Source organism: Helianthus annuus, chromosome 14 (assembly GCF_002127325.2).
Source record: "Helianthus annuus cultivar XRQ/B chromosome 14, HanXRQr2.0-SUNRISE, whole genome shotgun sequence".
Lineage (NCBI taxonomy): Eukaryota > Viridiplantae > Streptophyta > Magnoliopsida > Asterales > Asteraceae > Helianthus > Helianthus annuus.
This window is the reverse complement of record NC_035446.2, coordinates 31,322,266-31,332,983: the sequence shown is the minus strand read 5'-3', so window position 1 is coordinate 31,332,983 and position 10,718 is coordinate 31,322,266. Positions and strand designations below refer to the sequence as shown.

Genomic DNA, 10,718 nt, shown 5'->3' with positions numbered 1-10,718 from the left:
AGTTCATGATAGCTTCTATCTTAGCGGGATCTACTTGGATACCACGCTCACTGACAACATGTCCAAGGAACTGGACTTCACGAAGCCATAACTCACACTTAGAAAATTTGGCATAGAGCTTTTCTTGATGAAGCAGTTTCAGAATGCAACGGAGATGCTTCTCGTGATCAGCTTGGTTCTTGGAATAAATGAGGATGTCATCGATGAAGACGATGACGAATTTGTCCAAATAAGGCTTGCAGACGCGATTCATGAGAGCCATGAATGCGGTAGGTGCGTTAGTGAGCCCAAAAGGCATCACTAGGAACTCGTAATGACCATAACGAGTCCTAAACGCAGTCTTGTGCACATCTTCTTCCTTGACCTTCAACTGATGATAGCCTGACCTTAGATCAATCTTAGAGAAGTAACTTGCTCCTTGCAGTTGATCGAACAGATCGTCGATCCTGGGCAAAGGGTACCTATTCTTGATAGTAACCTTGTTAAGCTCTTGGTAATCGATACATAAACGCATCGAACCATCTTTCTTCTTGACGAACAAGATTGGTGCTCCTCATGGAGACGAACTAGGTCTAATAAAACCTTTGGCTAGCAAATCATCTAGCTGCGTTCTCAATTCCTTCATCTCCGTTGGTGCTAATCTATAAGGCTCTCTAGCAATAGGAGCAGCTCCGGGAATTATGTCGATCCTGAATTCCACTTGCCTGTCTGGTGGCAAACCAGGTAGCTCTTCTGGGAAAACTTAAGGGTACTCCGATATAACGGGAATGTCCTCAATCTTGGGCTTCTGCTCATCAATGGTCACCTGTGCCATATGAATGACACAACCCTTCTTCACACATTTGGATGCCTTTAGCATAGACACTTGCTCAGGCAATCCATAATGAGTGTCTCCCTGAATGGTGAGTGGCTCACCAGATGGAGTCTTGATTACTACCTACTTCTTGTTGCAAACTATCTGAGCTTGGTTATGCGATAACCAATCCATACCTATTACTATATCGAAACCAGCTAGCTTAAATGGAAGGAGGGATAAGGGAAAAGAGTGGTTCCTAAAGGATATGACACATCCATCTAATACAGTCGACACGGTTTCTATGGTTCCATCAGCTAATTCCACCTCATACTTCATACTTAAGGTTTTAATAGGCATTTTCAACAATTCACAAAACTTATCATCTACAAACGATTTATCTGCTCCCGAATCAAATAATACTCTTGCGTAGATATCATTAATAAGAAAAGTACCTGTTATGACATTATCGTCCTGAATAGCTTCCTTTGCATCCATGCGGAAGACCCTAGCATTGGTCTTCTTTCCCTCATCAGCCTTCTTTGCAAGCTTTGGGCAGTTTGTCCTCAGATGCCCCTTTTCATTACAGTTATAGCACGTGGCATCCTTTATTTTCTTACAGTCCAGTGCCTTGTGGTCCAATGACTTGCAAATCCCACACGCCTTCGGCTGAGATTGGGATCTCGATTCAAGCTTGCACCTCCCAAAGTGGTGCTTCTTGCAAACTTTACACTTGGGTTTATCACCCGTCTGTTGATCATTCTTCTTGAATCCCGACCCTTTCTTGTGGTCGCTGCTTCCCTTGCGCTTCTTCTCTGAGCGTCGCGAACCGTCATCTTCTCGTTTTCTTTTCTCGGCATCCGCAATTCTCAGCGATCTCTGTCTGACTGCGTCCAGCGTGAGGGACAGAGATATGTCAGTGACTGATCTGAATGTAGCGGGCCGAGAGGCCTTGACACTTGCTTTTATTTCCGGGGCCAGACCCCCAATAAAACGAGCTATCCTCTTCGGTTCAGGTGTCACAATGTAAGGAACTAACCTTGACAGGGTGTTAAAGCTGGTGAGATAAGCCTGGCAATCCAGGTTCTTCATAACCAAAGATAGAAAATCAGACTCTATCTTCTCAACCTCGTGTTGCGGACAGAAGTTCTCCTTGATGAGAGCAACAAATTGATCCCAAGACATGTTATACAGTGGAATCTTTCCAGTAGCCTGAATTAATGACCTCCACCAGGCCAGGGCTTCTCCCTTAAAAGACTGGGATACAAACTTCACAATATCGCTCTCTGCACAACCACTAATGTCTACCACCGTGTCCATCTCGTCTAACCAAGTCATGCAATCTACTGCCCCCTTCTCCCCAGTAAAATCCCGGGGTTTACAAGATACAAAATACTTATACGTACAAGACTTGGTACGTGGGGCATCATCAAACACAATCTTCTTATGTGGAACACTGCTATGGTTCGAGGAGTGTCTATCATCGTCTTTCTTAGACTCATCCTTCTTAGACTTGGGTTGGACAGAAGGTGGCTTGCTGTGACTCTCCGAATGAGTCTTTGACTTTGAGGGTGGTATGGACAGGGTTCTACTTTGAGTCTCAGAAGACTCATTGTTCTGACGATCTAAAGCTCTTGTAACAGCGTTGTCCACTAGTGCTTGCAACTCTGCACCAGTCAGCTGTATTCTGGCGTTCTCGTGGTTCTCTACCGGACGACTGTTCACCTCGTCCGACCCCGCCATGTAGCTTAAATTGCTACATATAGAAATAATGGGCAAGGTTTTATTTTAGAAGCCTTTACAGAATTTTTTTTAATCTATTAACCATGGTTTTAAATAGCCATTACAGGTTAATTTGTTAATTAATTATTTATTCAGGACCTTTATTATAATCCTATATTATATTTTAATATTTAGCATAAAAAGCTTAGTCACAAGGACAGTTTTAAATTTATAACCAGGATTTTTACAGAATCAAGGTGTTCGGGTTTGAATCACAGTTCATTACCCTTTTCTAGACAGTGAGTTGCAGACTTCAACTGTCTCTTAGTCCTAGAGGACATAAATTATTACCCGTAGGCACTTCATCCTCAAAGGATGGTTATACAGGGAATTAAATTATCCCAATTTTAAAGATGGCCTGTGTGATTTATACTGCATCATAATTTGCCCAGCATGCTAACATACTTACAGATGTTAACAAGATTTTTGGAATCTTTTGGACAGGTTCTACCATCTTGGCCATGTCTACAACGACACATAGCTAGGTCTTACCCCCAAGATTCTCTTTTCAATTTTATACGCAGAACAATCCTAAGTTGAGATGTTAATTATAGATCTAAACCTAATTATGGAGATACCATTTTGTCCTTGTCTTAAAATGACACATGGCTAGGTCTTGTCCTTTTTAGATTTTTCCATTTTAATATAATGGTAGATCTTTTATAGGAAAGTTATTTTCATTTTTACTTTGTATTTTTAAGTTTATGCATATACTTAATAATAAACAAATATAAAAATTTAAATTCAACCATTCCATTAAAAATGAAACAAGTACATCAATTGCCCTAAACGGGACTTCTACAAATAACATGCCCACGCAGGGGCGAAATACAAACAAACAAACCCACGCAGGGGTTAACTAAAAAGACATGCCCACGCAGGGGCGGAATACTGAAAGACAAGCTCACGCAAGAGCTGAGTACAGAAACAAAAAGTCCACGCAGGGACTGGATTACAACCAAGTAAACAAAATAACAAAGGTCTTCAATGACCCCTTCTTTTGGACTTCCCCTTGAGTAGGTCTGACAGACCCTTGAAGAAGCCTTGTCATTCCCTACGGTCTTCCCGAACTTCTTGCTCAACTTGGTTCAGTCTCTCGAGAACCTCCTGCTGACGCTCTGGCGGGATTAGCTGCGGCTGCGGCGGCTGGTATAGAGGTTGAGGAGGTGGCGGATGCTGGTATCCATAAGTTGGATAACCAGTGGTCCAAAGACCTCCATATGGTCCCTCTGGGTGACGAGCATTGTAGTCCCATGCCTCCTGATACGGGTCCACGCTAGCATAGTTGTAATGAGTATGCGCCGGCTGCTCAAAAGGGTTATACGCCGTTGAACCGGCGTATGCAGGGATTGTGTTATCGAAACCCAACGGTGGTGCCATAGGCACTGAGTTGATCTCTGGGATGGGGTTTGATGGACCCCCCATCTGCGGGTCTTCTTCCTCCTGGAGTGGCGGGTAATGACTGCCACTCGAAGGCTGAGGAGTGCTGATGCGGACTCCTCCTCGCACGGACATCCGTGCGTTTGACCTTCTTCGCCTCGGTGGCTCCGGAGGCGGTTGCTGCTCCACTGGTGGTGGTGGTGGCAGAGAGACTGCCACAAAACGAGAATCCATAGAAGGATCCTGCTGCTGTTGCTGCTGCTGCTGCTGATAAGGAGACGAATGCTCGGACGGGGTAAAATACCACTCGTACTGGTTAAACCTCGCCTGGTAACTATCGGGACCACGATAGGGTGATCCGTGAAATGATGACCCATCGGAGATTTCGATGGGGTGGTTTGGTGTTCCGGACGCGGGCTCCACAAGATCCGTGTCTTCATCCATATCATCAGCGTGGTCACCTGAGAAATGGTCCTCAGGTTCTAGTGGGTTATGACCCACGGGTTCTGGAAAGATATTAGCCGGGTTGAACCGGCTCTGAAAGGCTGGGGTGGGGTCGCCGTAGGAGTGGTGAGAGTTCGATCTTTGTAATGGTATAAAGGAAGGTGGTTGGTTATTGGGCTCATTTTCTGACTAGGGCCCAAATGAATGCAAGTACGAAGGTGAGGAACTGAGGGAGACTGACCGCCTCCCGGGTTCAACATAGAGCCTCCACGGCTCCTGCGGGCTAGTACTCATAGTAATGGATGGCGTTCGCCGGTGCGATGGTCCGGCCTCATGATCATGGCCCGTAACTGGGCCTTTGCCTCGTCCTCTCAGAAATCTCGGCGGCATTTTCGTCCTGCAAACAAGGTTAAGATAACAACCAATATATATAAAAATAAACAAAGACCAAATAAAACAAAACAAAACAGAGTTTGTCCTATGTTCTTTGTCTAGACTTGGAACTCGAGGAATGTGCATTTATTTAACTGAGTATAAACACAAAAGGCTAGTGTTTAATTCACTCAGCGTTGGCTCTGATACCAACCTGTCACACCCCAATTTTCCACGCGTCACCGGTGGGCCCGGTGGGGGATTCCGTGACGTAGTTGATATCATCATAGTCAACAATACAAAATATAAATGCACGGCGGAAGCAAAAGATAGATTTATTTCAACCGAATATAATTGTAATGTCGAATATCATAACAGTTGAAATAGATCCACAGGCGGATCAAAAACAAAGAGGAAACTTTTATTCAACAGACTTCATGCATCCTAAGCTTGCGAGACTTATACTGATGCTAAGGAGTGGCCAGCCTATTACGCGTAGTACCTGCACTTAGCCTTTTTGGAAAATACGTCAGTTTACACTGGTAAATACAATTTAACTGACTCATTTTGAAAAGGTTTTAAAAATTGATTTAAATGCCCGTGGCACAAAACTTTTTATAACTTGGGATAAATACCTGCTTATAATCTTGTAAAAGAATTACATGTTTGTTAGCGTTCAGTATCCGGGTCGTGCCGGGTTAAAGTTTAATAAACACACCACATAGTATAGTTCCGCCGCGAGATTTCCTCTCGTACCGACTGTTATACTTTATTTATTTAATGCACTACGGGTGTACGCCTATACCCGTATGCTAAGGTCGTGGCCATTCTTTTGAATGATGCCAAGGATATCCGGGACATGGTCATTAAGCCCCCAAAGGCGTTAAACAAACAAAACAACATTTTCAAATGGGTTATTTGACTACTCTTAACCACCGACCGGTTAAGGGTAATTACCCGACCAAGCGGTATTTTATATACCGTACCCCAAGCCCGTATAGGGAAAATAAGTTAAACGTATTTACCTGAGCAAGTATAATTCAAATACAGCAAGTACACGTAGCTTTTACTGGGCTCCTATATCTGGAAATGAAGGTTTTTAATAACCTATTAGAATCCTAACGGATCTTTTAATTTGGCCTAAGCCTAGACCGGTTAGTTCTTAAATGAAGATTACGGTTTAAACGCACGATAAGGCGAAGACCGTTTTAAAATGTGGTTTTGACCCAACAAGCTTGCGTACTTGTTTAATATGGGTAACTTATTCACATTCTGGATTTTGAGACTGAAATGATATGGTTTGACCCGTTTCGGCTAAATTGGGTAAACTAGTTACATAAGCCGATCCGAACGCGTAAAGTGCGTAACGAGCAACCATATGAGTCATATACAAGTTTCCTAAGTTAATATGCCTTAAACATGTTGTGATATTAGAAAGATACCTTCCAGTATGCCCCAAATGGTTTTAAACCCAAACTATGCCACATAAGGGCATTTTGGTCATTTTAAAGGGTGAGAAAAGGGTTTAAATGACATTCTGAGTTACAGGTCTGAATAAATCAGTAAACCTACTCATTTTACCAAGTTATAACAGTAGGGTATTAATCCTATGTGAAATTTATCAATCTTAATCATCCTAGACACCGTAGTGGCGTTTTGGTAATTTCACATATGCCTAAAAGGTCAAAACTGGAATTCTGATCTTAAGATATTTTCCTACTGTTTAAAATATAAAATTTTACTGAATACATCAGTAGGTTTCAACCTCATATGCTTAAATAGGTTCTAGCACATACTTATGCGTTAAAAACGCTTAAAGGCGATTTGGAGCCATTTCCGGGTTTTATATAAAAAGCTGATAATTTTAAAATTCCAGAAGGCTCAAAATAATTTATTTAATATATTAGATCAGTAGAAAAAAGGTTTGGGGTCAATCGGATTTATAAAACTCATTTTATAGCTTAAAAGGGCAAAACCGACATTAGCCGAATTAAGCTTAGAACACTAAGTTATGCTCAGCCTAAAATTGAATAAAAATCTTTAAAAATCCCAAAATATTATTTTAATACAGTAGATATAAAGTTTTGTACAAAAATTTGGGTTTAGATAGGCTATATGCAATTTACTCTATTTAATTACTAAAGAAGCTTCTAATTACGCTAATGAGCATATAACTCTTAATCTACACCTCCAACTGATCACAAATTTTAGGTGCAAGCTTATAATTCAGTAGCTAAGGTGTCTTCCCTTTTACATTTTGAAAAATCATATTTTAAGGTCATTTGGGCATAATGGTCAACATATTGGCATTTAACGAAAACAAGCATGTGAATAGGATCTCTAATGAACCAAGTTGCATAATCTCAGGGAGTTATACTAACATGAATATAGGTCCAAAAGAAGCTCTAAGGCAATCCTACACTTGACTTAAACGGGTCAGAACTGAAAGTCAAAGCGAAAGTCAAACTATGCGACTTTCGGTTCCAAACCGGGTCTATACAGAAAATTGTCGAGTTGAACATGTTGGGACATGTTCTTACATTATTTACCATGTTATATTAATGATCAAACAGGTTGCATGTACCCTAAATTGCTAATTATGCATTAATTTGAAAATAAGCATTCTGTTGACTTTTTTAAAGTAAGCTTTGACTCGACAATTAACATAGTTAGAGTGGGAATCTGGAAATACCCTTTTAAGGGTTTATTACCCACATAATTACCTACTTATTGGTATTTTTAATTTGAGATATTACTGAGTAATTATTGACTAATCTCGAAGTCAAACCTTAATTACGACGGTTTGACTTTTAGCTAATTAACTAAGCTAAAACAAATTAGGAAGGGTTAAGGACACTTACAAGAGTCCTAATTAGGATTAGGGATCACTAGAAAGGTGGCTTGCTGTCCAGAGAGATCCAGAAGTTGAGTTGTGAACTTATGCAAGTGAATGAACAAATTGTTCACAACTTAAGCTCTTTATATACTAAATTTGATCTCACAAGATGGTGCCACCATGGTCTACAACTGATACAAGATCATTACAGGTGCCCCCTATGCATGAAATACCATTGGGGCAGCCCCTGGTATGTAAAACAAACGTTTTAAGTCGGTTAACAGGTCTGACTGGCAGCTGTGCAAAAGTTTCTATCGCTGGCACTCTGACGCGAGCCGCGTAAGCCCATAAGGGGCTCTTACGCGGGCCGCATGGCCTGTCAGAACCTGCCAAACAAGTTTAAACTTTGCACTTTTGGTCCCTGGTCCTTTGTAACGTGGTTTTAAGGTTTATTTTTGCACTTTTGACCTCTTAACCTTATTTTTAAGGGCCTTAGGACCTTTACTAACTTAGTTAAGAATTACTTATCATACAACTACTTAAACAACGTGACCATAAGGTATAACCTCAAAAGGTTATTCCCTATATAACTATGGTCACCTAAAGTTTTTGGTCGGATCCTAATGATCGACCAAATGGGTCAGGTTCGAAAGTATAAGCGATTGATTAGATCGCTTACCTTTATGACCCTAAACAAGCACAAATCTAAAAGCGACGAGCTAAACATGCTAGAACATGTTTAGTAAAGTTAGAAAACAGGTTTGGTATTAAAACAAACGGTTTTAATACCCTAGAGTAGTTTGGTTACAAAATACGCGAGGAAACGCATTTTGGCCGAAACTACGACTCGTCACTGAGCCTAGATAACGTGGAAATCAGTAGGTATAGTCACTAGGGACTATAACCATCGTGATTACGCACACGTTATGAAGTTCAAACGAACTTCGCATTGACCATAAACTGGTTAATGCAGAAAGTCAAACACAGTTTGACTTTAACGCTAAAATGAACGAAAACGCGAAAGAATACTTACAGAAGGTCCCCACAAGATTGATTTTCCAAGTATTCTCAGGTATGAGGTGATGAAACACCCCAACTTAGAGAAATCTCAGAAATCAAGTGAGGAAAGAATGAAATGGGTTGGGGTATTTATTGGAAATCTGGACCCGTTAGGATCGTTTATCGGGAAACGAGCTTTGATCTAGACCTTCCAAGTGTGCCCCTTGTTTTGAGAAACCATTAGAGCCCCTAGAATGAGCCCATAGTTTCCAAAATACCATTTGCAAGTGGGTTATAAGGGTATAACAGCTGTAAACAGCTGGGAAACACAATTCTGCAGGTCTGACACTCTCTCGCGGGCTGCGTAAGGGGACACCCAGGGTTTACGCGGGCCGCCTGAGCCCCAGGTCTGCACAGCAAGTTTCCAAAATTGCAGTTTCAGTCCCTGCATGCTTTTAAGGCCATTTTTGATGCGTTTAAAGCCCGTTAAGCCATTTTCAAGGCTCTAAAATGATGCCTAAACATTGTGGACATGAAACATGCTAAAAAAATATGCCGCATGTCGGTTCGTTTGGTCGTACGATCGCGATGTTCGCTTAATTACGACGGAATGCGCATAAGCGCGAAAAACGACCCAAATTGCGCGACGAATGGATTTTTCTTATGCCAAGCACTAAAATAAAATATTTTAATGCTTACATAAATTTTTGGATTTCCGGATGTATTCAGAATGTAAGTTATGCGTGAGAATGCAAACTTATGCACTTTTTGACGCTTTTAGTCCCTGAATGACCAAAAGTTTGTTTTTTCGCACTAAACACCTCAAAGCCTATTTCTAAGCTATGTAAGGGATATTTAGGGCATATTTAACTTATGATCAAGTTCCGGAAGGTTCGTTACTATACAAATCGGTATAGTTTCACAGTTTGACACAATTAGTCCCTGCGATCGAACAAACTTGATTTCAACACACCAAACCCTCCAAAACTTGTTTCTAAGTTATGTATAGGTTATTTAAGGTATGTTAAGCCTATTTCACTATTCTAGAGTGTTTTTTGCATTAAACTGGTTATATTTACGCATCAGGGCGCGTATAACCTTCCAGCAAGTGATTTAGAGCTTGAAATCGGACAAGAATTGATATGTGCAAACGATACACATATTTTTACAAATCCCAAGTATGAAATACAATATTTCATTGGTTTGGCATTTGTTTGATGGTTGAAGTGACACAGGTGTCACACATAACATCTGGAACCCCATTAAGTCCTTTCAAACATGCATCAGCAAATTTGTTCCTGCATTGCAAACAAAAATTCGACACTTTCTCAAGCTCATGTTGTCTGTCGATTTCATATTCCAAAATAGAAAGGTCCCGTGAGAGAAGGTAAGAAAAAATAACAACATATATTGGCTAAGATGCAACTACTTGGGAAAAATAATCATCTAGTTTTCTGCTGTAAAAGAACAAAACCACACTATAATGAATGTGTTGGGTTAATCTTGATGTTACAGGTCATGGGTCAGTGCGTTATCGGGTCACTGTTTAACGGGTCATTGAACGGGTCATTATTTAGTTGTTCAAGGGATTGAATGTGGCTAAAGAAGTGGTCATAGTTGACCGAATTAGAAGGGAAGAAAGTGAACGTTGGAGACTTGAGGTGCACGTGGAAATTTGTGGCTGAATAAAAGGCAGTTAGTTGTTATAGGTGTACGTGGGGGTTTTGATTTATGCATGTGATTAGTTTATTATAAATAGACTAGTAGTAGGTTTTGTTTATGTACCCTTTTCATTTTATCGAATACACAGAGCTTTTCTTTGCAAATATTGTGTTTCCTTCTTCTGCATATTTCACATACGTGGGTGTTGGTGTGTGTGGAGTGGGCCTGTAACCAACATTTGGCATCAGAGCGGGTGAGAAACGAGGGCCGTTTTGAGAGTCGGTGGCGAGAGACGGAGTGCAGTCCTTTGGCTGTAAGGACCGAAGTAGGAAGCATCGAAAGAAAGAAGCAGCATGTCACCGAAAAAGAAAGAGAACGGGGCATGTTAATTGAAGAAACGATGTTGTCCAGAAAGTAAGATATCATGAACCAGAAAGTGGTTCTCGATCC

At 41.0% G+C, this 10,718-nt stretch overlaps 2 protein-coding genes across 2 annotated transcripts; both read right to left on the bottom strand.

Moving 5' to 3' along the window:
- Nucleotides 1-742: 742 nt before the first annotated feature.
- On the bottom strand, nucleotides 743-2,536 carry LOC110923467. The gene is made up of 3 exons (XM_022167789.1): nucleotides 2,212-2,536; nucleotides 1,301-1,680; nucleotides 743-787 (listed from the first exon to the last, which is right to left on the bottom strand). The coding sequence occupies exons 1-3, from the start codon at nucleotides 2,534-2,536 to the stop codon at nucleotides 743-745; spliced, it is 750 nt and encodes a 249-aa protein (XP_022023481.1).
- Nucleotides 2,537-3,622: 1,086 nt separating this feature from the next.
- Nucleotides 3,623-4,399, bottom strand: LOC110924215 (component of gems protein 1-like). Its single transcript, XM_022168457.1, has 2 exons — nucleotides 4,169-4,399; nucleotides 3,623-3,880 (listed from the first exon to the last, which is right to left on the bottom strand). The coding sequence occupies exons 1-2, from the start codon at nucleotides 4,397-4,399 to the stop codon at nucleotides 3,623-3,625; spliced, it is 489 nt and encodes a 162-aa protein (XP_022024149.1).
- Nucleotides 4,400-10,718: the final 6,319 nt, after the last annotated feature.

Bases quoted from the DNA above. Each gene is read 5' to 3' on its own strand.
- LOC110924215 (XM_022168457.1), bottom strand. From the start codon at position 4,399: ATGGATGAAGACACGGATCTTGTGGAGCCCGCGTCCGGAACACCAAAC. The intron at 3,881-4,168 runs GTCTCTCTGCCA...CCTTTTGAGCAG, and splicing joins TGGATTCTCGTTTTGTGGCA to CCGGCGCATACTCATTACAA.
- LOC110923467 (XM_022167789.1), bottom strand. From the start codon at position 2,536: ATGGCGGGGTCGGACGAGGTGAACAGTCGTCCGGTAGAGAACCACGAG. The intron at 1,681-2,211 runs GTACCAAGTCTT...CGCTGGACGCAG, and splicing joins TGTGTTTGATGATGCCCCAC to TCAGACAGAGATCGCTGAGA. The intron at 788-1,300 runs GTCTTCCGCATG...ATTGATGAGCAG, and splicing joins GAAAGAAGACCAATGCTAGG to AAGCCCAAGATTGAGGACAT.